We start from the raw sequence: 27,883 nt of genomic DNA, 5'->3' as shown, positions 1-27,883 counted from the left end.
CGAATGCTCTCGCTCAGGTAGAAAAGCAGGCAAGCGGGGCGAGAATGCACCTGGCCGGTGTGTCTTGGCGGTACACGAGAGAGTGACCTGCCAACCTGCCAGTACAGCGAACGGTCTGGCTGCGTTCACCTGCGCAAGGTTGCCTTTAAACTTCGACGTGGTGTTTTCGTGCCCGACCGCGTTCGAACAGAGCGAAACGACTCCGTGCGCCGCAAATGTGTCGTTTTCTCGTAGCTCTCTTCACCGTTAGTCTCGTTAAAACATCGTTCTTTTTAACACACAAATATATTCCGCGCGTATTACCGCGTGGCTGGCTACGTTATATTTTCAGAACCGTGCGTGACCCGTGAGAGCGCCACCGCCGACACACGCAAATGCGGCGATACAGGTCGACCCAACAGGTAGTGTATTGTGCGTATCGTCCTCGAACTTTAATGTAAGACACGTCGCACGTATTCTAAAGGTCGGTGTGAAAGAAACGCAACTTGTTTCATGAAATATTTCCAATGGCTCGCGTTTCGATCAGTGCAAAAAGTCAAAATAGGCAACAAAATTTGTTATGAAATCATAGGCTTGCTACGAGTTTCACACTTTCAACTCGGTTTGACCTTTTCTACGTTATGAGCCATATTTCGATTCGTTCGATGGACATCTCATAGTGGCGCACCAAAATTCCGTTAAAGATACCGTCTCTGAATCACGCACGATAAAGACACTTGGCGATAAAATGCGTTAATATTTAACGATGACACGTGTCTAAACAGGTCGATGGCTCGAGTTTGAGAGAAAAAAAAAAAAAGAGGACAGGTGTCAAGTTACCGAGTCGTAACATTCTTAATTACGAAAAAAAAATTACGTTGATTTTCAAGCGTGACACTTCCGCGAGATCTGATACGTGTAGTATGTATTATTGATCACGAAGATAGTGCTGTACGCGCGACGACGTTTATTTAAATGTCCCGATACCGATTGTAAGAATTTTTAATAGGTTATTTCGTTCACGTTCGAAAGTAACCGTGGTTCCTAAGTTGAAAGTTTATAGTCGTGATTAGAAAGGGTGAAAGAGAACGTTCTTGTAATACGATGCAACGAGCGCAAGGTCTAAGAATGTTAACTATTCGGGAACAACGGTACAGGCACTGTTCCCTCGTGTTACTGCACTGGCATCGGTGGTGACGAAGTCGAATCACGAGTGTATGGAAATGGACCATTCGCTCTATGACAGCCAGCGTAGCATGGCTGCGGTATCGGCATGCGCCTAACCGCTTAGCAACCTACGAACCGAAGAACTCCGGGACCCATCTCTTTCACTTCTTAAAATGGTAGAAGGAAAGGGTTGCGGCAGGTAGGGGCGGGCGGCAAATGCTCCAGTTTTCATTTTTACACCGCCGCCGATGCTTAAGCCTTTAAACGATACACTCTGTGTTGCCTAGATGGGATCGGACTATACATGATCACGACTTGCCCGCTCATATTCGATGTAATGCTTCGTTTCAATATACAAATAGTTATGCAACCTTTACGAAAAAAATTATATTTTCCAGGGGCAGCATTTCAAGTTACTTTTTTTTTACCTAATAAAAAAATTACCTTTACCGTTGCCTGATAAATATTTAATCAATTATAATTACAAGTGTTCGTTTTAAAATGAAGCTGATTCCCTTTTTGTTTTGTAAGAGGCGAATCGATAGAATATAAAGATATCGTAAGAATTCGCTTCCTGCGAATATTTTTCATCCGTCGAACTTTACGTCATTAAGCGACATGTGAAACGACTGATTGTTTGGGAAATACGTAACGCGCGCACTGTGACATCAGCGTAGAAATATTTTCACACGTATCGCGCATCGATGCAGGCAGTTTAAAAACTTTAATAATTTATTTTTTTTTTATTTTTATTTTTTTTATAGAGAAATGGACAGGGATCATAGGGAACAACGCGATCACGATAATTTAAATGAAATCGAGGGGGAACGAAAAGTAGGAATGGATTTTCGTAATTTGTCTCATCACCATGGTGTGGATCATGTAGCTGATGTCGAATCGGAGGTGCTCGTCATATACTTTTTGATAAATGATAAATGAAAAATTTTGATTCTTTTTTTTTTTATTACAGCGAGACATGGAAGTTGATCAAAACGATCGCGTCGAGGGCCTACACGATGATAAAATAGATCAAAATTTAGGAAGGAATTTTCACAATTTAGCTCATCATCTCGCTATGGTGCGTTTTCATTCTATTAAATACCAAAAATAAAATTGTATAGTTTCTACGATATTTTAAATTATTTAATAAGTTTTCGATATATTTTCAGAGAGACATGGAAAGAGATCAAAACAATCACGTTGATAACGTGCACGATGAGAAAGTTGACAATAAAATGGGAAGAGATTTTCGTAATTTGGGACCTCATACAGGCATGGTTCACTTACACTCTGGGATTGAGCATTTAAACAATGTCGATGTAGAGGTACGATTTCTTTTACTCATTTTCTCGTAAGTTTCCCGTAATTGCGTTTACACGTATTTATTTTATACATGGCTGTTTTTCAGGTGAAATTGGCAAGAGATGTTCGCGGCTCTTTAGGTTTAGGACTGTCGTTAGAATTGTGTGTGGTCTGTGGGGACAGGGCCAGTGGAAGACATTATGGAGCAATAAGTTGCGAAGGTTGCAAAGGTTTCTTTAAACGTAGTATTCGAAAACAATTGGGTTATCAATGCAGAGGAAGCAAAAGTTGTGAAGTTACCAAACACCATAGAAATCGGTGTCAGTATTGTAGACTTCAGAAATGCCTTGCAATGGGGATGAGGAGTGACTGTATGTCTGTTTGGAGTATCATATGTAACACTGAAATGTCTTTTATATATTTGATATTTACCGTAAGTCGTACAAAATATGAAATGAAGATAAATCTTTCATATCGTAGCTGTTCAACATGAGAGGAAACCAGTCTTGGGTGAATCGGCGGCGACAAAAGTTGGGAATCGAAGTCCTAGAGTTAAACCAGAACCGCAACAACCAGTGTCTGAAACACCTTCGACTTGGGAACAACCCGAAAGTCCCAGTATGGAAGACCAAAGTAGTGATAGTGATCTCAGTGATGCATTAACATTAGCAAGAGAACGGTTACTTATTTCACATGCATTAGATAGCATGGCTAAGCTTATTGGAGATGTATGTCTCATTTATGTTTACACTATATTACGGATATTTCTATTTTGCGTGTTGCTATATGATGATCTATTCTTATTCAGAGCGTGAATGGTTCGAGCGAACCAGAAGAAGAATGGACTGGTCAGTTAATATCAGAAAGGCATACGCTGTTTGAATTAAGAGCACCCAGCCCAGCCCCTGCGTACTTATCTATACATTATATATGCGAGAGTGCTGCTAGATTACTTTTTCTATCAGTTCATTGGGCAAGAGGAATTCCGGCGTTTCAAGCGTTACCGTACGTAATCATAAAATGTGGATATCAAGTAAAGCTGTGAACATGAATATTGCATTAAATCAAGCACATTTATAGATCTGAAGTTCAAACAACGTTGGTACGCAGTTCCTGGGGACAGCTCTTTACTTTAGGTCTTGCACAATGCGCGTACACTCTGTCGCTTCCTAGTATTCTAACATCGATAATAAATCATTTGCAAGCTAGTATCGCACAGGAAAAAATTACCGCTAGCAAAGTAAAGTCCGTCACAGAGCATATATGTAGATTACAAGATTGTGTTAGTTCACTTCATAAACTGCAAGTGGACTCTGTTGAATATGCGTACCTTAAAGCGCTAACGCTTTTTAGCGCCGGTGAGTAAGATAGAGCTTTTCGTTCTAACAATGTAATTCTATTTTATACTTATTCGACTTTCTTTCTCCAGATAATATTTTAGCTGGCGTTTGGCGTAAAAAGGTTGAAGTTTTACAAGAAGCCGCGTGGACAGAGTTGCAACAACGTGTGGGATCTGACCGATTACCTCGCCTTCTTTTGAGGCTTGCACCTCTTCGTTCAATTAACCCTAGGGTTTTGGAAGATTTGTTTTTTGCAGGTCTTATCGGTAGGGTAAGCGTAGCTAGTGTTGTGCCTTATATTCTTACTATGCACGATTACAAAACTGAACCTGAAAGTCACATGGGGTGACAATTACTATCTGTGCAATGTAAGTCGTGACCTATCAAAGTGATACATATATATATGTAACGTGTATGTATATGTATCATTTCATATATATATACACGTTAGTGTTGAATGCCTTGAATATTTTTATACACTGACAAAGAAAGAAAGGAAAACGAAACGAGGCAAAGTTAATCTTTATTTTTCATAAAAGGACTATAATTCTTTACATGCCTCTTTTTAAATAAAGGTGTCGAAACTCAGGGTAGTATTTTAACTTGTTAATCAGATGTAATATCTAATTTACAATATTCTGATTAACATTGTTTTTATTTATTACATATTTCACTGCCTATTGTACAAAACTTTCCACGTTGCACAAAGATATTGTATGTGTAAAAGAATGCTAATAGCAATATGATATAGATTTGTTACTAAAAATAACATTAATATCATTTACACTGCTATAGATTTATCGTTTCGTTTCAAGTGTAGCAGTATTATATGTTTAATATAAAAATACGAAATATTTTGTTACTTTTGAAGCGAAAGAAAATATCTGGAAAGTTTTGTATTGGCACAATAGACTACGTGCGGGGCAATATCACTACACTTATAATTTATTATTAGTAAAAGATTAGCTCTTGACCGAATTAGTAATTTGGTATTGTATTAATTAAATTTCTAATTTAAAGAGTATAATTATTTTTATAAAAGATTATTAAAAAAAGATAGAGTACTTGTTTTTTTTTAAGTTGTTTTTTCAGTGTAATACAAATCTAAAGAAAAAGAAAGAAAGAAGAAAAACTCGATCACACGTACACTTCGATTTTTCGGAAAAATCAGAACGTTGATAATATTACTATTTCAGTTTAATCGATGCATTTCCGTCCGTCAAAAGAAGTCATTACACGTTTAGTTTTTATAAAAATCAGAACACAAATTATACAAATGTGTCTTTAAACAAAATTTGTTAAATTATATTATTTGAACATTGTAATTGTTATCGTAAAACACTACGAAAAGAAGATAATAACTCTGCATAAGTATTAGTACAAAGAAGTCGCATATTTCATTGTTATTAAAGACATTTCGAAACGATTCCTTAATTTTACTGCAAGCGAGTCGAAATATGCACGTTTTACTTATTTTCCTAGAAACAACTCATCTTACATGATATATTTCTAGATTGTGTTTTATTAGAGATTAAGTGCAAAAGATGCATTGTGTTTAACGATTCTTTCAAAATCATAAAATGTGCAATAGTACTAATTCATGCAGAATTAAAAAGCGAAAATGTTCAGTAGTCTTAATGTATTTTCAACAGAGGGAACAGAATAGTTAATTTTATGTCCTAAATTGAAAGGTTATGTAGTTCAAGTAATACAATATTAGCTGAATTTATTATGTATCAAGTATTATTTACTTCTTCGAAAAGGACAATAAAAGTATATTTTTTATGAAAAGCAGGAATACTTATCAGATTAGAAGAAGTGTATTAAGAATTAATGTATATGCGTTTACTTAATCGAATGTACATTTTATATCTTATTGTTAATTGTAATTATATAATCTGATATTGAATATAGTGGTAAGTGCATATACTGTGCAGTAAAAGTAGAGTTAGTGGTTGTAGGTTAAGATTATTGTTATAAAAACGATAATCTTGTATATTTAATGTTATTAATAATGTTTAGATCATTGATATTTTTCCAAAATATATATAGACAAGTCGTTAAATATTTTTAAACTATTCAGAACTGTTAATGTTCATAGAACCGTTTCTGCTGGTTATGATATTTCCATAAACATCTTCATAATTTATAAGCATGTACTATATTTCGAGCAATGTTCAATATCTACTTAAACGTAAGCATCTTTTTAAATTCGATAATCCAAAGATTAAACAACAATACATTTTTTTACAGCTATTCCTGTAAAGAATACTTGACTAAAATTTGATATAATTCTTAGAAGATACTAATAGTATACAAGAATTTTGTGGCACTGTAGTGCACTGTATCAACGACGATAATTTTGCATATAATATAATCGTACATCTTCACGCATGATATTGACCTTGATACATTGTATATTCCAGATGAAATTGTTATGCATTGTACCACATGTTATTATGTACTTCAATAGTTTAATGATAAACTAAAAATCAAAATTATCTCTCCGCGGTTCGTATATTTTGTGTAACAGAACTTTTACACGCGAAATACTTAAAGGACAATACAAATTAGAACAAATTTGATCTGTGCAGAGAAAAAAAACGAAACAGTGTATGTAAATATAAAATGTGCCTGGATGAAAAAAAAAAAAATATTTATATTGAATATAGTAGTTTTGTAATTATGTAAGTCAATGCAAGAGACCTGAAGATTGTTGCCCCCTTCAGTTTTATTATATTAAAAAATGATGTATATGTATATATATGTTTAATTATGGTATAACATAAAATAATGCATAATTAAAACAAAAATATAAATGATTAGCTTGTAAACTTGTCTGTATTTTTATTTAGAAAACACAATATTTAAAAAAAAAAATACGAATAAAATGCACTAAGGGAAACGTGGACTTTACGAAGGAACCCAAATACTTGCAGTTTAGAGTCGTCCCTGTGTAGTGAGTCACATCCCAAGATTGCTCGTAGAGGCGCTTTGCCGCCATAGCCGCTTTATCCACTCGTGTTTGTGAATTGGGTTTTCGTATGAAAGTCGGGGAGTCGTTGAGCGGACTTCAGTTGAGTAGTGGTCGGTCGAATGCACGGAAAGTATGGGCATGGAAAAGATCGCGTTTGGTTAAGATACAATATTATCCTGTGCTTTTCAACGAGAAAATCGGTTTTCCAACAGCGCCGCTGAATATTTTATACTTGTGTAAAACCGGCTATTCCGCGGGCAGGTAGACGAGTATTCCAATCTGTTCGATCTTTTGGAAGTTGGGTGACACACCTCCGACGAACTTTTATTCATGTGTTTTTCTTACGGAAAATACGGACGAAATCAAGGCTGCATGACAAATACCCGTGGACTTTATTTCTGACAGAGTTGTATGCACGAATTGTGAATCAGTGTTACACGTATCGTGATAAGCATCGCTTGTAAAATATCATCGAGTGTTTTCACCGATAGTGTGAAATAAAATGGTACAACAGTAGTGTTTTTTTCCCCCCTTGAAATTATGCGTTGCTACCTCGTGGTGGGAAATTGTGTTTGAAGAAGTAAACGTCATTAGGTATGTTGAACCACCATGAAAAATTACACTCATACGTAATCATCCTAAATATAATTGACTGTTTTTTTTTTGTTTCCTTAATTTCAGTGTCCCTTTCTTTTCTAATGTACTATTTGTTTGCATACGTCATACGCAACCGCTATTTCAAGTAAATCGTCCACCCACTCGATAAATCTTTACAAAATATAGATGGCGAATTTTGGCGGTGCTTATGAGTTTATGCAAATAGATCTCTGACGAGCCACTTTGTGTTTCATTTTTCTCATTGTGTTTATTTTGGCAATTTCATGAATATTTGCAGTGTAACTTGCGTAACAGAGATGCATTTCATCTCGTAGAAGTTGTTGGGAAACGCACAACATTACGTGTGTACCTGTCCGTAAAATTGCTTCTTTTTTTTTTTTAATAATCGCTTTTTTGCTGCACGTTTCTTTTCATCGGCAATCATCCCCCTCATCACAGACGACGAGTTTCATTAGTTTTTGTCTTCAGTTTTCAGCTGGCCTTCCCCCCGTGATTATTCTTTGGATATCGAATTTTGAGTTGCGATTAGGAAAATTCTTAATTTTGTTCGACGACGCGGAGCTCACACGGTTTATCCATAACGACCGCTACTGGCTGTTCTCTTGCCTCCGAGAATTCTTTGGAGTTTTGGCTTTCCTGGAAGGCGATGCTTTTTATCTTCTCATCAACGATCTGATTAGAGCTTTCGAAACTTAGAAAAAAAGCAACGCAAATGCCGAAATCGGCACACAAGTGGACATTTTGGAGGTCTCTGTCACATTATTTTATTTTTTTTCGTATTCGCGTTTCTGGCGTTATAGCGAACAACGAAACGCTATTAATGATTTATCGATGCATTCCATTTCGAATGGAACGATAAATATGTACATACCATACCTCATCGTTCGTTGTAGACTTCTGCCGTTACAATCATAACAGTCGTACATTATTAATTAATCTCGTATCGATCAAAACTCGCGCAGTAATAATAACGAAGTACAATTAGCGCTGAGTTTTAACGATTGACTTTCAACACCATTTTACGATACCTTTTTTTTATCGGACGATTGTTCCTATTATATTCCTATTTCATTTATCTGCACGCATTGCAAATACTGCACATATTTGATGCATACGATTGATAAATCTTATTGATAATTTTTAAATGCACCAATCGCGTGAACTACTGTTTTACAGATTTACTGTAATCGATTTATAGTGGTTGTGTAATACGTAGAGTATGTATGCACGTACATGTAATTGTACCTGCGTGCATACAATAATATAACTCTATGCGGTTCGACTACATAGTTTATGTAAACTATAAAATAAATTAATCTAACTTTGATTGCAAAAATGAAATATAATATTCCAATATTTTTATGATTAGTCGAATAAAATCATTTCAACACATTATAATTTGTTAAAATTTATGATTTTATTTATATTTTAAATTTTGAAAATTAATAGTTTTTTTTAATTTAAAATTATCAATATTGCGCACGAATAAAGGAATAAATTGTAAATTTATTAATGAAGATAAAAAAAAATTTCAAATTTAAAAATATTATATTATTAATTAAAAATTTGTTATATCAATAAATGAATATATTATAAATCTATATATCAAAATAAATAAAATAATAAATAATAATTTTTTTAAATTTCAATTTTGTTTATTTTTATAAGAATGTGATTTAATATTTAAAATAAGATAAAAATTATTATAATTAATAAATTTTCTAAAAAAATTCATTTTGTTATAAATGTTATTGTAGGAGGTAAATTTGAATATAAAATTATGATTAATATAAGTATAAACTTATATTCTTTATTTATATATATAAATATTGAGAATTGTTCATTTATGTACTATTTATTGCGATTTTAAGAAATACTTTGCAATTGATCGGTAATAGATTTCTTACCAGATAACAATATACATATTTTATGTAAACTATAAAATAAATTAACTCCGATAATTGATTATTAATAACGACATATCAAGTTCGTAAATATTGAGAATTATTCATCGAGTTTATGTAATATTTTTTACTATTTATTGCTGTTTTAAGAAATACTTTGCAATTGATCGGTAATAGATTTCTTACCAGATAACAAGATACACGTTAAGATTGTATATAGCGCGTTGATGTGTGTCGCGTCGCTCGTAGTAAATACAATTTAGTTAATACGAATCGAAGCTATGCTCTCCACAATAATGTTAAAGATAAAGTAAGCGCCGTACCGTACGAGCGATAATTTCGTTCACCAATGATTTTTTTTTTTACCTACACTGTCACTCGTGTAGCGTACTCAGAACCGTCGGGACGCGAGTACGCTATCGTTCTAACGTTTTCCTTATCAATACGACAGTTAAATCATCGTACGTTACCGCGTTTCCCATGAAGTGCTTCAATTTGTTTCGTATATTTATAGTGTTGGTAGATCCTCTCGTATCGACGAAACGAACCCACTGGCAATAGAACTGACGGTAAATTACCATTTTAGAAAGTGCAAGAGGTCGGCTGGCGAAGAGAACGAGGAGAATAAAAAGGGAAAGCGGAAACGAGCAGCGGAAACGGAGATCGACGTGTCGACGAAGGAGAAGGAGGAAGCCCCGGTCCTGGAAGTGAAACGAAAAATCATGGAACATACGCTCACAAGATGCGAGAACCGGTTGCCAAAAGTCACACCGATCATGGACGACTATGAGATCAGTAATCATGTACTCGGTCTCGGGATCAACGGAAAAGTTGTTCAGTGTTATGACAAAAAGACGAGGGAAAAGTATGCGCTCAAGGTGAGAGATAACGTTGAAAATCCTCTTCCGTGGAAGTCGGCCGCCTTTGTTTCATATTCGCTTGGTTCTCTTGTGCAAGTTGTGCGCGGGAAAGTGGAACGTTGATAGATTCGATAATCCGCAGTGCCGCCACTCTAACAAGGATTATTTGAAAACGTGGAACAATCGGTTTTCTTTTTGTTTCGCCTTTCAGCGAGCGAAGTTAGTAGCAGCGAAAACTCGATAAATGTCCTCGACAGCTGTTCAGTAAATGATACATTTTTATTCCCACCGCTAGGGGGACCCCCCTTGAATCAGTGAGGCGAAGTGTAACTGGAGACGTTTAAATGCCCTCGTCAGTGTGACCACGCTACTGTACGGAAGAAAGTTTTTTATTTTTTACTTTTTGTTGATAAAAATTTTACTATCGTGTGGGGGAGATTTTTCTGATTAAAATGAGACTAAACACGATATAAATCGGTTCATGTTTATTAGGTCATAAGATTGAATGAAAAATAACTTTGATATGTACATTTCTGAAAATATTTCAATTTGCACAAATCCGGAAATTGTGTGTCAAAACGTGTGTTCAATTTCAAGTGACATGTCTCCAAAGTCAGTGGATAGTATCGTCCTTCCACGAGAATAAGGCACAGCGTGTTTACATCCCCACTCTTACTGCAGTCCGCTGATTGGCTGTCACCGATCTTCGTCACCGTTTTCGACCAATACCTGTGGAGTCACCGGACTGCAACAGGAGTGGGGATGTAAACACACTGTGCCTTCTTCTCGTGACAGGACGATACATTTATCGAACAGAGGTAGCTAACGTAAGTAGAAAGCTCCTATCTCATAAGTGTGCAGTTTCTGATCACTTACGGAACAGTGGAAACGTTACGTTTGCAAATAGCTAGCACCTATACGATAAATGTATTTGACTTTGATGTTCCCGAAGATAGAAAAGGACAGCACAAGAAGGATAAACAAAGAGAGCAAGACTAGCAAGTACAATATCTAATTCAATATATATTCTACCAAATATTGACCGATTTATATCGTGTTTAGTCTCCTTTTGATCAGAAAAATCTCCCCCCGCGGGATAGTAAAATTTTTATTAACAAAAAGTAAAAAATAAAAAAGTTTCTTCTGTGCAGAAGTTCTTCTCTTTTTTCTTTAGCTACTGACTCTTTCTACGTTCGAGACGTCGGCAAAAATCAAATTCGAAAAACGATTCTCCTATTTCATAAGTGTTCCTGACGAGTTTATCGAGTTTTCACTGTAACACACAGGTATTGGCATATTGTGTGCGTGCGCGCGCGCGTGCTAAAAAGTGTTATCGAAGTCCAATGGCTGCCGTTCTGTTTCTCATTATAAATTGCAACATTGCGAAGGTTATTATAAAATTTCATGCACGAACGATCGTGCAGTGTTTCAGACATACGGGTTATAAAACCAGCATGCTCGAAACGTACTCGCGCTGAGAGCGTCATATATTTTATTTTCATGTTACTTGTTCGGTAGCATTATAAGCCCGAGATAAACGTAACAATGTAGTTTACGAGAGTTTAGGCTCTTATCAAGAGACACGAAAAGTATATCTGTTTTTCTTTTAAGCGTAACATGACACGGTTGCCCTTGGTTATTTTTGGAACAACGGAATATGATGCCCCAAGGACGAATCCGATATAAGGCGTTAAATATGCACGTTTAACGCGCATTTAGAAGATCGCCGATCCCACGATGTATCGATACCTACTTAACGTAGCGAGGTACGATCATCGACTAACGATGTCCAAGCGAGTCCAGACCTGCGAGTCATCCTCTATTTATATTCGATGATTTCCCGTTCGACGATTCCGACCATGCGGTGGTATCGCCGAGGAGGCCAGCTCGCGCCTCTTATTTTCTCTGTATCTCCTTGGAAAAATTTCGTGGATCTTCGTATTTGTGTCTTCTTCGCGTGTGGATTTGTTGCTCTTGGATCCCGTGATTCATACGGGAGATTTCAAAGAGTAACAGAAGTGCCGTCGAACGGAACAGTTTTAAGACGAAATTATCGTGACTTTGATATCGAAACGAAGTCGCAGAAAAATATAGTGAATTCAAAAAAACACGCTTTATTTTGCTACTTTCACGACGCGAGTTTTATATTCCATCCGCTTGAAAGGATTGCTTGAAAATGCGCGTGCATGCACGCACACTTTTTTTTCTTGTTTACCAGCAGCTGAACCGACAAGTTGACGTAGGTTTTGCAAAAAAATGTCGATTACAAATGCAGATACATAGAATGCCAATGACCGATTGCGCGAATCGCTTCGAGTTTCACGCGTAAACATGTGTGCTCGACTACCTTACAAATTTATTAATATGATTTTCAACAATCAGTATTTAGGAAGAGCAGCAATTATTTACCGTGTTAACGACCTCGCCGATTTCAACGGCCTCGAAGTATATTGGTGGAGGAAGTTCACCGAATGTTCCGTGACAAAAAAATAACTATCGCCCATTTTTAGTTTCAAGTTATAATTTGTGGAAACCTGAGATACGAAACCACGCCTCTGCAAACACGAGGTTGAAACTATTCTACTGTCCATACGCGTAAAACGCTGGTCGCGTACAGAGTTCAAATTGGTAGAATAAGCGTCCACCACTCTGATTGATTCTACCAATCAGAGGCCTCGTGTCTTCGGTGACAGGTACAAATTACTAATCCAGACACATTAACGATAATTATTTACATTAGTATCGACCTCATCGATTTTAATAGCTTCAAAGTGTATCAAAGTGGTGTTGGCTTCCAGTAGAATTGACGACATTTTCTTAAGAAACTCGTACAACTTGTATTAGGTCGACTAGGTACTCTTTCAAGTCAACCCTGGGAAAAATTTTAATGGAAGATTCTAGAGACCAAAATAAGACGAAAATCAAGAATACCAATTTGTTGATGGAGGCTTTGTTAAAAAGTTATTAACATTTAAAGTTCCGCCAGTACTGAATTTTTTTCTCGAAAATGCGCAGTATTTCGGGGGTATGTTTATTCACCAAAAATGACTGTAATTGACCCTCGCAATCGAAAATAATTTTTCCAGAACGATTCGAAATTTTCTTTTTTCCGTCGAAAAATTTCACACCTTCTCGATTTTTTTTCTCGAAAGTGGGTAGAATTTCGGGGGTGTGTGTAATGACAAAAAATGATTGTAATTGACCCCCGCAACCGAAAATAATTTTTTTAGAACGATTCGAAATTTTCTTTTTTCCGTCGAAAAATTTCACACCTTTTCGAATTTTTTTCTAGAAAGTAAGTAGAATTTCGAAGGTATGTCTATTCACCAAAAATAATTGCAATTGACCCCCACAACTGAAAATAATTTTTCCAGAACGATTTGAAATTTTTGAATTTAATTGTTAATAACTTTTTAACGAAGCCTCCATCAACAAATTGGTATTCTTATTTTTACCTCTAGAATCTCCCATGAAAATTTTTCCCAGAGATCAGGAGTCAAGGGGCAGTGTGACTCAGAAAGGGTGGGAGGTTTAGGATGAGTAAGGATTAGAAATCGCGATTGAGATGTTTGAATGAGGAATGAGTCTGTAATGTTTGTGATGTGACTGAGTGGTGTTTGTATGGTCGTGTTGGTCATCCAACAGTAGTTTGTAAGTATGCCAAAATAAAAAATAATAATCTGGGTTTAAGACTATAACGACAACTAAAACATTCTAAGATCCAAGTAATTTAATTATATACCTATTGTTTACCTCTAATGCGTAGAACTTTGAAACTTGATATGGGCAATAATTATTTTTTGTCTTCTCTATAAAATTAATGATGTCGTTAACATGGTAAATAATTACCAAAAATTCTAACGTGATTTTTTTTTATCGATAGAGCCATTTATACTTAACAAAAACAAAACTGACGAATTTAGATGATTTTTTATACGCTCCTATACATATCGTATACAATTACGTTTTATCACATGTCGTTGTTTATTCGGTAAACACTCACCGATGTAATATTTCTGACGGTTGTTATTGATTGCTGCGGCGATGTATAATGCCTTAATCCTTTTAAATTATTTATCTAATTATAATTTGTTTCTTTCGCGTTCGAAAAAGTAAACACGCGCGACAGAGAGTGGGGAGTAGATACACACGTATGACTGAATGGACAGAAATAGCTGATAAGCTCGAACGAAAATATGTCATTATTTATATAATGACAATGATTTCATATTCGTTAACGTTGAAATAACTAATACTTTCGAAGGTATTGGTCTATCAAATAATCCAGGATTAAGAATACGCAGGATTAATATCTTTCTAAATAGATAAAGGGTCTAGCTGTTAGAACAATTGATATCCATGCAGCTATCATGATATATGACCGTCGTCCATTTTTTTCATGCAACACAAACGTGTCGTGCAAATACTGTACACAAAGATTATTCCGATTCGACTGTTTTCAATCACAGATATCATTAGACATATAACTGATCTCGACAGATAATCGATGAAACATTTATACGTGGGAATATGTATACAGTATCATTTACAATTGTATCTGCACGTTACGTAATTATTTCATAACGCCATAATTAAATACCTCACCTGTGGCTTCTATTCAGGTTATGCAACGAAATAGAAAAAATAAGAATATACAGGGTGTTTTAGAAATACAACATTTCTTTTTAACGTATGTATGTCTATTAACATAATTGCGTCTAAACGACTTGATAGATTTCATAGAAACCTTATATTTAAATTCTATATTATCATCTCTAGATCTGATTAGATTTTGAGCAAAACAGGTTCTCGAATAGTGATGGTTATATCTTTAGTAGTCTTCTGGAGCTTTGATGTATATTCGTTGTTTATAAAAATTCTAATATATTTATAAATATTATTTCGTTTGAATAATTATTATCAGCAATGTAAATAGTACTAAAATATTGTGGGGTCTCTGTTAATCTAAATTATAGAGAAGAAACGACAGTGACGTGTACGAAATTATTTTCGAGGAATTAATAGATAGGATGATGATAGTAATGGCGGTCATTAGCTTACAAAAGCTGAGAGGGGTTACATCAATGAGAACGCGGCAGAAGTAGCATGCAGTAAAATAAGCACTGTATCGTACATAATAATTGTGCATGCGACGATTTATTCCCTTCTATAAAAGAACTATGCGAGACAAAATTATGTGGGATTAGTCGAGGGATTAACCTTGTGATTAAATGGTAACGTATCATCGTCGCGCGGAAAGAAGTTTTTAATGGTAATCTGTTACGTCGAATGGATCGAATTATTGGAAACGAGCCACGTAGGTTGGTGAAACGGTTTGAATTATATCGCTCGGCCGTGAAGATATGCGACAGCAAGGACAATAATTTCGTTATTCGGGCAACGTAATTGGAAACTACATAAATTTCTCTCGCGACCTTCGAATACTTCCGAGACGTCGCACCGACGAGTAAAATAATTTTTATATCTCTCGTCGGAAGTCGATAGATTTATTTTATACGAATTACAATTTTTAAATATTTTTAAATATTTATTTTGCTAGGTAATTTTTTGTTCAATGCCAAGGGAATTTATGGAACGGTATACGAAGAATGAATAAGTCAGTGATTCAAGCGAAATGTCTCGAGGTATAGACCAAGAGAAAGCTATCATATTTCAGCGCGTAGTCATGAAAAACTCAATATTTGCAGACGTCATGGTATACCGGTGCAACCTAGTTTTCTCATTACAAATTCCCCTTCGTTAATTGATTGCCCGCGACCAGCCAGGCAGATTGTTACATACACAGCTATGCACTGTTTTACGTTTCAGTTTTCCTTACCCGTTGCGTAGCGGGAAGCACTTTAGTTTTTATCTTTCCGTTTCTTAAGAAAAATGCTCGTTTCGCGTAGCTCAGCATTCTGTCGATGGAATCTTAACAACAGGAAGCGAGACACAGAAATATACGTTGCTTCTCGTAGCACAACAAATTTCCGAAAAAGTATTGCGAGGAGTTTATTTCGTACATTGCTGAACGTTAATGTTTTTATTGATCGCGTTAACGACTCAAACATAACCTCATTAACCTTTTCATTGCTGCTTATAAATGTATGTAAAAATGAAATAAAGAAGTAAGAGATCATACAAGCTTGTCAACTGCAACTAAAATATTAGTACGTCCATCTGGCGTTATCTCTAACTTTAATATCTAAAATAATATTGTTATCCTCGGTCATGTATACTCGAGTGCAGCGGTTAAAAGATTAAGATTCTCAAGCATAGACACGTTTCGTCCGTATTTTTCTGCTTGTAAATTATATTTATTTATCTATATATTTATATCAAGGACAGATGAATGTCTAAGTCATAAAAAGCGTTTTCCTCAAAAGATAAATAAAACAATCAAGTCTTGACAGCTGACCATACATAGCTAACCTAAAAAAGAAGACTGGATAATATAATATACGTTTTCGCACGCATTTGCGTCACGTTCCGTTTAATAACACGTCACACGGTTTCTTTTTCTGCGTAAAATACCTTGGCGTAGGACGACGAACATAATCCGTTCATAAAGCTTGATATAATTCCACGTGCATGCCCATCTGCTCGTCGCGTCAATGCGTATATACAGGATGTTCGATCAACCCCGGGAAAAATTTTAATGGGGGATCCCAGAGGCCAAAATAAGACGAAAATCAAGAATACCAATTTGTTTATGGAGGCTTCGTTAAAAAGTTATTAACGCTTAAAGTTCCGCTCGTACTGAATTTTTTTCTCGAAAATGCGCAAGATTTCGGGGGTATGTCTATTCACCAAAAATGATTATAATTGACCCCCGCAATCGAAAATAATTTTTCCAGAACGATTTGAAATTTTTGAATTTAATTGTTCATAACTTTTTAACGAAGCCTCCATCAACAAATTGGTATTCTTGATTTTCGGCTTATTTTGGCCTCTAGAATCCCCCATTAAAATTTTTCCCAGGGGTGGCCGGACACCCTGTATATGACATATCATGAAATGCTAATCTCATTATCACATTATAATACGAAATGACATCTGTTCGCGACGCGTGACGAACGTATTTTCGTTTAAGAGCGAACTCGGTGAACAAGTATGGGATGTTGCACGTATTACATCTCGTTAACAATTAGATAATATCGAGGCGTTAAAAACGTACACATAAATCGTTGTTTGCTCGCAAACGTTTCTCCCGCGCTTTGCACGCGGCTACTAATTTGTGGAACGATAATACTGTTCTATTCTATGGGAAATAAATTCTAATAGAAACCGGTTTCCACTTTCTTTTCTGGTTCGTTTCTCGGGCTTTGACTGTATTTGAATAGTTTTAGAAGAATATACGCAGCGTTGTAAAAATATCTCACCTAACCACGAAACTTTTTTCTTCCCATTTTTCTAAAGAACTTATGTATGTGCATAATAAAATATAGAAAGGCATATTGCACAGAAAATGTTCAAACAGAAAAGATATAATTTATCTCAATGAAAAATGATACTTCGCTATCATGCTTTATATTGTATTAACAATTCAGTTGAGGAAGAAAATGGAACAGTGTACGATAATACCGTGAAATTGTAACAATGCTTCTGATCGAAGGAACTGAAATAAAAGACATTTGGACCGTGCCAATAGCAGTTTTGGAACATTAGATAATGCTTACGTTCGCTCTGCCAATTCTTTAAGCTCGACTCGACGATTATATATTTTGAGCCTTAAATCGCGAGAACAATGTCGTCTACTGTTTTACACACGTGCATATTTTTGGGAATACTTTATTACGACCCTAGAATTTTTATCCACCGATTTGTTTCACGATGTCCTTATATCCGATTGAGTTCGAACAATTGAGCAATAAATTCAGTATAATGGATACGTTGCATTTGTTGATCGCTAACTTTAACCGAAGAATGTAATAAGTCACGAACGTCAGTGTTTCTCAAACTATGTGTTCTCAATGTGGTGGTGAGGGTCCACGAGAAACATGTTTTATAATTAATTCTATTCCGACACACGACACTTAATTTAATACTAAATCTTAAAAATAAAATATATTTAACAAATAATTTAAGTAGGTTAACTAAAGGTTAACTAAGGTTTCTAAACTCCGATATAACAACAACGCAGCGTCAGCTGTCTACCAATCGCCATTTTTAAAAGCACATGACAAATTTACTGATCGTAAATTTTCAGAGAAATTGTTAAAGATTGATACGCCCTATCTCATGTTCTTTTTCACGCTAGAGTTACAAATTCTACGATGTCCTAATATTTGCAAGTCATAAAGTTATCGCTTCTCATGTTTATTCCATGTTGATTGTCACTGATTACATCATCTCGTTTATTCAAGAATTAGTATTGGCTTTATGGAACCTTAAAATTTGTAAAAACCATAACATAAATACATACATTAACGTATCTTAACAATCCATTGTTTCAAACGTATATTCTTTATATTTGTAGGTATTATATGATTGTGTAAAGGCTAGGAGAGAAGTTGAGTTGCATTGGAGAGCATCGAATTGCAGACACATAGTCCAAGTTAAGGATGTATACGAAAATTCGTACAGTGGAAATAAATGTTTATTAGTTGTTATGGAATGGTAATTACATATTTTAATTTGATGATTTCATTATGGTATAAAATATCAATTGCAAAGGAGGAATTAAAATTATGTTTAATAATCTTCAGCATGGAAGGGGGAGAATTATTTGAGAGAATACAAGACAGACAAGATGGTGCTTTCACCGAAAGGGGTAAGGAAAATAAATTTGTTTCTAATTCTTTAATATCATAAATCTCTAATGTGTAACAATTTTCTTATTACTCTTTGCATTTCTTCTATAGAAGCTGCACAGATAATGTATGAAATTTGTGATGCTGTAAAGCATCTACACGATATGAACATAGCACACAGGGATCTCAAACCAGAAAATCTTCTCTATTCCAGACCTGGTACGTATTTTTATTCTTCCGATGGTATTAGATGTTATTACAAATATTGATAAATGCAAACATATTAAGAAAATATACAATGTATATTTAATTACAATTTTGATAACACATTATATGCATTTTCAGATAGTACTGGAATATTGAAGCTCACGGACTTTGGTTTTGCAAAAGAAACGCATTTGAAAGATACGTTGCAAACACCATGTTATACACCATACTATGTAGGTAAGTTGTATTAATAGATTGAGTTTTATTTACCTTGAACGAATCTTATGCTAATAACGGAGAACCTGTAAGTACAAGTTAAACAAACGTACTATTTTTGTTTGCGAAGCACCTGAAGTTTTGGGACCAGAAAAGTATGATAAAAGCTGTGATATATGGTCACTTGGAGTTATAATGTATATATTGTAAGTTGATACATTCACACATACTTTTAAACTTACATTGAAACTTACATAACGTGACAATATTATGCATTGTTCTAGATTGTGCGGTTTTCCACCTTTTTATAGCAACCATGGTTTAGCAATTTCACCGGGCATGAAAAAAAGAATTCGTCTAGGTCAATATGATTTTCCAGCTCCCGAATGGTCGAATGTAAGCACAGATGCGCAAGATCTTATTAAGGGTATGTTGTGTACAGACCCGGCTAGAAGACTGCAAATCGACGAAGTTATGCGAAACAAATGGATCTCGGTAAGAATTTTATTTTTATTTTTTGTAAAAATATGAAAATGGAAATTACTTTATCATCGTTTCTTACACAGAAACACACGGAAGTACCTGCCACTCCATTACATACCGGGCGTGTACTTCGAGAAGACGGAGAGCTATGGCCAGAAGTTCAAGAGGAAATGACACGGTCTTTAGCTACGATGCGCGTAGACTATGATACAGCTAATTTGAAACAATTGGACCACACAAATAACGCTTTATTAATTAAACGCAGACGGGCAAAACAGTCAAATGCCGTACCGCCAGCAGCTAATCCGACGCCTGCTTCCTAGGGAGACGCAACAAGAACCAGTCAAGACTGGCGTATTTTTTTACATAAATGCGTAAGGTATAGCCTAATTATAATAAGGATTATTTTCTGACGATTACGTTGTACGAAAAATGAGAGATTACGAAATTAGACAATTTTAAAAGAAATATACCTACATCAAGATAACATGCACGAGAAACGAAAACTCAAAGGTAATGATCCAATAATTAATTGCATGAATTCGTAACGGTATACATTTGTTTATACCCGTTAAGAAAATCATTGATTGCTAATAGCTCCGAGTGAGTGAACTTAAATTTTGAAAGCACTGTCATCATGATATATACATATAGAAATTAATAATGGGTGCATACTTGTAAAATTTAGTTAACAACGCCTTTAATCATGGTGCATTTTTTTACTTTCTATAGTAAAAATGATACTTCAAATGGTCTAATACACTGTACAAAATTTAGTACCATAATACGGCCGTGAGGTATAAATTTGTGTTGCAGTCTACGCCTACCGATAAAACGGAGACAATAAAACGTTTTGTCATTTACTGGTGCATATATAGTACAATGATATACGAAAACAAACTGGAATATTCAAGATATTTCTTACGTGAAATAACGTGTAACAGTGTTTCTTGGCCTATACACGGCAGACATTGTACTAAATGTCTGTCGTTTAAAACATGCCATTTAGCAGTTACTATAACAAATTCCGTATCAGTTGTTTACTTAAAATATATTTTATAAGGTTCAAAAAACATTACACGCAAAGCGATATTTTATATATTATTTTTAAATTATTATCCCGCTCTTATTTATCATAATTGACGTATAAACATGGAATACTTCCGATTGTAAGCTCACGAATTTGCAGCTGTGTAAAGCTAAAAATCACACAAGTCATGGATGTTTGATTAAACGATAATACAAACAAATGCACTTCGAAGTGATATTTTGACTGAGGCTGAATATATATAAGTATCTTTAAAATTGATTTAAGGTGCTAATATATTTTGCTCTAATTGTTTTCTAAACATTCAAGGAATATGATCAATTTTTTTTTTTTAAACTACATTCTAAAATAAAGAAAACTTCTAATAATTAAAATGAAACCTAGAAACAAATATGGAAACTTCATTGAGTAAATGTGGTAATTATATTTTACTAGATATAATAGAGAATAAAATCGAAATGAATTTAGATGAAAAATTAATACGAGGCCTTAATCACTATGAGGTCAATTTCGAATGTAGAACTATGATTAAGTAGTTTTATTAGATGCAGATTGAATTTCAGTCAAGGGGCGATCAAATCTCACAAGTGTGTCGGTGTTTTATTTCCGGGATGACTGATATGTTGTAAAATGTAAATATTATATGTACGAATTATTTTTAATAAGATTATTTGTATCCGCACTAATTATTAATTATTAGTAATATTATTAATAGTCATTCACAGTTTATAAGTATTCGAAATGTTTCATGATTGAAAGAACCGATCTTGTGAGTCAGGGCTGCTGAACTTACCCCCCTGTCGTTGTACTATTGGTCTAGCAGTCCACTCAGAGCTGTGTATTCCTGCTCATCGTTGAACTGTCCCCCATCATTAGTCTGGCCATTCTCCTCGATAATTACACTGGAATTTTGTGTGTATAGATACAGGTGTCCAGTTTTTTAAGAGTGGGGAAAAAGCAGCTTGACGTATGTAGTGAGGTCCGCTGACTTGAAGTCTCGCGAGACGACGCAGGAGCAAGAGGAGTCGCTATATATGTATCTTGCTCCCTTGCTATCAGGCAGTCAGCCCACATCTGTGTGTAACTGTCGCGACGAATAGCGAGCCAGAGTTCAATGTGTGCGTGGGAATAGGTGTACCCCTTCTACTTTTCTCGCATTCCTGCCACGGGACTTCAAGTCAGCGGAGAACAGTAGGGCCCTTCAGTATTTCGTATCGCGCGAAGTAGTGGGAGAACGAACGAGTGTTCCTATTGTTTCGTTGTTCTCCCACCACCTCGCACGGCGCTAGGTATCGAATAGCGATCTTGATTTCACGTGTATCTAATATATACGTGTACACGTGTAATTAACATATTCGTATCCTAATCCGTGTACTTTTCAATACACGGGTACACGGGTATTGAAATACACGGATACACGTGTATTGAAATATATGGGTACACGGATCATAATATCTATACATGTATCCGTTTATTGAGGTTCACGGATACACGTATCGAAATGTACTGTTCCACATGTATTACCCGTACCGCAAGTTTTATTTTATAATTAAATATCAGAATATTTAGATGTGTAAATTGTTTATGAGACTTAATTTACTGGGTAGTAGGTGAAAATAAGAAACATTATGGTTTTGGTTAATAAAGTTCAATTTATTAAATTTTTGTTTTGAGATTAGAAAACTAAGGTGTTAACATTCTCTGGAAGCAAACGGTTTCTTTTTTTTGTTACAATATTTCCAGCGCATGAAAAGCATCGTTCCGACATCGCCGAGGTTGCTGGAATTGTTAAATATTTTTTGGCAACTTCGGAAATTGCTGGATATTTGTTTGCCCTAGCTTTCCACCATTCAAATGGATTTAAATCAAAGCGTAATGTGGCTCGGTCATATATGTTTCAATTTGAATATAAACATCATTCTTATCGGTGATTTCGTTGTATAAAAAAAAAACCAAAACAAAAATTTAATAAATTGAACTTTATTAACCAAAACCATAATGTTTCTTATTTTCACCTACTACCCAGTAAATTAAGTCTCATAAACAATTTACACATCTAAATATTCTGATATTTAATTATAAAATAAAACTTGCGGTACGGGTAATACATGTGGAACAGTACATTTCGACACGTGTATCCGCGAACCTCAATAAACGGATACATGTATAGATATTATGATCCGTGTACCCATATACTTCAATACACGTGTATCCGTGTATTTCAATACCCGTGTACCCGTGTATTGAAAAGTACACGGATTAAGATACGCATATATTAACTACACGTGTATCTTCAATACACGTTCAAAATCAGAAACTCTAGTATCGAAGGTCCCCACTCTTCAAAAATCGAATTCAGCTCATTTTTCTGACTACGCTAATCGCGTAATCGCACAGACGCAAGCAAGGTGGGAATAATTAGGCGGTAAAGGAGCAGCGTGTTGGCCCGCGGGCCACAGGTTCGGCAGCCCTGTTGCGAGTGGTAAATTGCACGGAAACAGAATGACTGAGTTAACTTGTTTCTACAGTTCTGCGTTCTTGATTCAGGGATTCTTAAAAGTAAAGATTATTCACTTTTAAAATATTTAATTGGAAGCGTTTTACTTCTTTTATCTGTTTATAATAATTAATGATACGTTTGTCCTTATACAAAATCGGAACTGTGGAAACAAACGTTTTACGATATAAATATCATGTGATGGTTGTTCAGCTCTTATATTTTAGCGAAAACAATAAAACTAATAGTTACTAAATACGTATAAAAATTGTTGCGAATTTTAATTCAAAGAAAAAAAAAAAAATAAACAACCTTAGAGCTCTTAAATGAAAATTACAAATGTAGTTCCTGATATAATATAAAAAATTGTTGCATTGATGTATCTGATAATATTGCGATAGTACAATTTTCATAGATTAGAATGGTTATATATAATAATGAAATATGTGTAACCTTAATTCGGGCTGAAGTACAGTATTGAAATATTTTTGTAATGGATTTAAGTCTGTTGGTTTGCATTGCATTTATGAAACTTGACAATAAATATACAACGTAACGTTACTTAATAGAGAATCAGCTCATTATTTTTCTACAACTCTGTGTTATTACTTTACTGAAATTGTATTAATACAGTAAAAAAAAAAGTAGAAGTTCAAGGAAGCTATGATCAAAAAGAACTCAACTGATATCAGGAGTACCACAACTTTTCATTTATGTTATAAACATGAGAATTTAAATAATTATTACTTTAAACCATCAAACATATGTTTGTTGATTTATTCTGCTTAGATTCATTTAATAGATAGCTAGTTTACCTTTCGCAGTATATATTCGTAAGTCATGTTTAACTTCGTCAATTATCGAAGAATTTCTGAAAAATTACATCAAAATAATTCTTATAATTTATCGTCGCCAGATGTCACGATTAATTCCCAAAGTATATAAATATATATACTGGTTGAGGTTTCCGGGTATACTCCTCAATCAGTATCAACTGTCAGAACTCAGGCTGTGAAAGCCACAAATATCTTACATAAATATATATTTACATATAAAATATAAATAACTTACTTAGGCTAGCTACAGTTAAAATAAATCTTATAGAAATATCTTTTATAACTATTTCAATTACATCATGATACTTCGTACGTTATTCGGTAATATTGGGCACAATGTATAATAAAACGTGCAATTTAGTTTACATTATATTCTGAGATCATGTATACATATTTAATTCAGAATATTATAACGATAAACAATAGGTAAAAGAACTGAAAAGTTCAAGTCAAATTCATTATTATACTCTATATATAAAAACAAGTTTAAAAACTATAACAACCATTATTTATTTTACGCTCTAAACAATGTAATAAAATTTTGTTTACCTTTTGCCCTGTAATAGTAAGTTATACGGTAATGTTGAATGCAAATTCTATTGTACTTTTAGTAGACAATTCATAAATAAGTACTTCACAAATTTTTTTTATGTCAATATATCGCAAGTTAAGTTACAAAAAAATATGTTGGTCTTCTTTATTACAGAATTAGAATAATCAAAATCTAAAGTAACACAAAACTTCATTTCCGTAATGATTTATTTGAATTTAGACCATTTATTCTAGCATTTCAGCAATATTAAGTTCTGCTAGTTATAGATAAAAGTAGGACGCATGTTTCATATGTACATAACTTCTATTATCTGATTATATTGTTTGATAATTAAATATTATGCGCATATTGCAATAGCAAACAGCACACCTATTCAAACGAATCAAACAAACATATGCATATATAATATTGAATTACAATGATTTGTAATTTGTTTTGAAATTGTACAATTTATTGTTTCCAATTAGAAATCACTAACTTTTTATATCAGTCTGCCTCTTTCCATGTGAAACTTTTGCATACATTATATACTTACGCGTGTAAAAAAACAGTTATGTGTGATTTTGCACATTAAAATACAACACTCTATGTACAGAAAATATTTTAACTACATCATGTTAAATGCGACATTATCATTTTCCTTATTTAAATAAATTTGGAAAATATTTTTGAAAAATAAGTATAATTTTATAGATGCAAGACTTAAAATTAATATTAAACTAAGATATCCTATGAGAAGTGTCGTCCGTATAATTTTGCTAAGAGTTATTGGAATGCAAAGGAATGACAAATTTGGGTCCAAAAGGAGACCTGTATGTGATACCAACGTCTCTGTATACTTCGTTCGGCAGTGCAAGATTGCATAAATATAATCTACCATTGTTAACGCTATGGAACAATGGTAATCCACCAAGTAAGCTGAATTTACTAAAAATACCAGGTGTGCCTGTAGCTGGTGGTTCAATAGCTAAAATAGGTGCTCTGTTACTATTTGCCCACTTTGCTATCGGGGTAATTACTTTTGGAGAATTTTCGTCGCAAAGTGCCACGACTATTAAATCCACCAATGACGGTAAATTCTTAACTTTAGTCTCTACCTTATTTTCTGTTAGTTTATATAAAGATAACTCTTGTAAAAGGAAAACATCTTCCGAATTTTCTACAAATACTATTGTTTTAACGCCGTGACTAGATAATTGTCTAGCGCAATTAACACCTGCTGCACCAGAACGATGAGGCCCGCAAAGCGCAACAACCGTTGGCCATTGGTGTGCATTATTTGGATTGAGTCTATGACTTCCCCCCAATAGTTGCAAAATAATTTCTGCACCAGCACGGCCAAGAAGTTCCACCTAATTAATAAAATTTTAGACATAAGGACATACTCTTTTGTTTTTAAATGTGTTGTACATACTCTACGCTCCCAACTAATTCCGAGTCGATCTGCCGCTCCTATTAATTGACGATGAAGGTTAAGAGTTATGCTAGGAATTATTAGACCATTGTCAGTTACATATTCTTTCTCATCTGCACTAGGTACTGTTATTTGTCTGAAAACTGTGGGTTCGGAAACAATAATATTTTCATCGTGCCTATATATTCCAGTAGTACCCCTGTTATTTTCAGATTGCCTGATAATGTCAGGTTTTAATGAATTTATTTCTTGCCACACAGCCTGCAAACAATATGCTCAATATTTATCACTATTTCAATGGAACTGTTAACAGCATTAAAAAAGGACAGTGTTGAAACTTATATTATTTTGAGTACAAACCTCTTTATTAAATAATGCCAAATTCTTCTCAAAATCAAAATCTTGACTCAAAGACTGATCGATTGGTGTACCAAACGTGTTTTCATCTCGTTCTAAAGCTCTCTGTCTATGACTTAATCGTTTTTGTATTGGTTTACCAGCAGATTCGGCTGAGAAAATATTTTCAGTTAAATATACTAGGTATTTTTATGATACAAAGAAGAATTTCACTTTGTTGTTTCGTACCTAATGGAACCCTTCCGTTTGATGGTTGTTCCGTAGGGCATTGGGCATTAGTATCTGGTTTTTTTATATTAGATGGAGTTTGAGACGAAGTGGACTGAGTAGAAAATGGAATAGTTTCTGAAAAGGATCTACCGGCTCTTTTAGCGATAGGTCTTTTTACAGTTACTTTATTCTGTGTTTGATTACTATCATTTGCAGTAGATTCTGTCTCGTTAATCGATATAAACTGAACGTTCAATATATCTTTTACACTGAAAGTAATAAAACACATTATTCTTAAATATATTTGTATACAATTTGTTTTGCTTAATAATCTCCATTATATTTGCATTTATTAATGTAATTAGATGAAAGAAAGTATAATCGTGTCACCTTAATACAACAATAGACGAACTATGAGGCACTCCATTACAGAAAGCTTTTGAAAGCGTAACATAATCTTTATTCAAATCAACTATCTGTCCTTGATAAGTTCCAATTTCTTCGATACATTTAACAGAAACCGTACAGCCCACATATTGCTCTGACATCTTGATTACCTACCTATTTGTGCATGTTAAATTTATCACTTAAAATTATTAATATATCGGTTAATAATATTTTTGTCGAAACTATCGTTTTATACATAGAATACTTTCACGAATATTCGATATAAAATTGATCGTTAATACGTTACAACATCGTAGATCAAATGGTATAGACACTCCGTCCGTATCAATGAAAACAAAATTATATGAACCAAACGTAGAAGATTACGTACACATATATTTTTATGGACGATTGATTATTTCCTTTAATAATGTCACAATTAATTTAAAATCCTCTGATTGTTCGGAAGTTCGAAAATATACAATGTATTTGTTAATCTGCGGTAACGAATACAAAATTTTCACGCATTTTCATCCCTACTCTAACCGCACGCGATTTATAAAGGACTACACAACACTCTACACGGAAAACAGGCGAAACTTTATGCCATTGGCGTACCTTTCGTAATATCGATTTATTCTCAACCGAATATACAATAGATTTTTTAATGTTTGTTACAGTTGGTAATATTTTTGGTATTGTCATGTACTGTGACAGTAAAAACGTTTATTTGTGTATAAAGGTACAGAAATACAATACATAAAGTTGGACGTGG

General features: G+C 34.4%; 3 protein-coding genes across 5 annotated transcripts; 2 read left to right on the top strand and 1 right to left on the bottom strand.

The window, feature by feature from the left end:
• Window positions 1–863: 863 nt before the first annotated feature.
• On the top strand, window positions 864–4,703 carry LOC122398008 (nuclear receptor subfamily 2 group C member 1). Its single transcript, XM_043397578.1, is given in 10 exon segments — window positions 864–1,296; window positions 1,299–1,335; window positions 1,913–2,049; window positions 2,117–2,224; window positions 2,316–2,471; window positions 2,555–2,819; window positions 2,929–3,176; window positions 3,257–3,453; window positions 3,529–3,806; window positions 3,878–4,703. Coding segments are annotated over 10 exon segments (1,764 nt in total). The 5' UTR covers window positions 864–1,218; the 3' UTR covers window positions 4,138–4,703.
• Window positions 4,704–6,800: 2,097 nt separating this feature from the next.
• On the top strand, window positions 6,801–22,143 carry LOC122397677 (MAP kinase-activated protein kinase 2). 3 transcript variants are annotated; one of them, XM_043396990.1, is made up of 10 exons: window positions 6,801–7,359; window positions 7,852–8,130; window positions 9,874–10,165; window positions 18,627–18,766; window positions 18,856–18,920; window positions 19,012–19,119; window positions 19,246–19,344; window positions 19,454–19,529; window positions 19,608–19,818; window positions 19,890–22,143. In XM_043396990.1, exons 2-10 carry the CDS (start codon window positions 8,096–8,098, stop codon window positions 20,127–20,129), a joined length of 1,266 nt encoding a protein of 421 aa, XP_043252925.1. In that variant the 5' UTR covers window positions 6,801–7,359; window positions 7,852–8,095; the 3' UTR covers window positions 20,130–22,143. The 3 variants fall into 3 exon arrangements, with proteins under 3 accessions (XP_043252925.1, XP_043252927.1, XP_043252926.1); XM_043396992.1 differs by lacking the exon at window positions 7,852–8,130; XM_043396991.1 differs by lacking the exons at window positions 6,801–7,359; window positions 7,852–8,130 and adding an exon at window positions 9,768–9,802.
• Window positions 22,144–24,658: 2,515 nt separating this feature from the next.
• Window positions 24,659–27,616, bottom strand: LOC122397676 (enhancer of mRNA-decapping protein 3). Its single transcript, XM_043396989.1, has 6 exons — window positions 27,500–27,616; window positions 27,112–27,282; window positions 26,740–26,990; window positions 26,515–26,663; window positions 26,155–26,415; window positions 24,659–26,092 (listed from the first exon to the last, which is right to left on the bottom strand). The coding sequence occupies exons 2-6, from the start codon at window positions 27,267–27,269 to the stop codon at window positions 25,499–25,501; spliced, it is 1,413 nt and encodes a 470-aa protein (XP_043252924.1). The 5' UTR covers window positions 27,270–27,282; window positions 27,500–27,616; the 3' UTR covers window positions 24,659–25,498.
• Window positions 27,617–27,883: the final 267 nt, after the last annotated feature.

This window comes from Colletes gigas, unplaced genomic scaffold (assembly GCF_013123115.1).
Source record: "Colletes gigas isolate AHSC1104 unplaced genomic scaffold, ASM1312311v1 Colletes_gigas_Sc00010, whole genome shotgun sequence".
Taxonomy (NCBI): domain Eukaryota; kingdom Metazoa; phylum Arthropoda; class Insecta; order Hymenoptera; family Colletidae; genus Colletes; species Colletes gigas.
The sequence above is the reverse complement of the archived record's forward strand: the minus strand, read 5'-3'. Positions and strand labels throughout refer to the sequence as shown.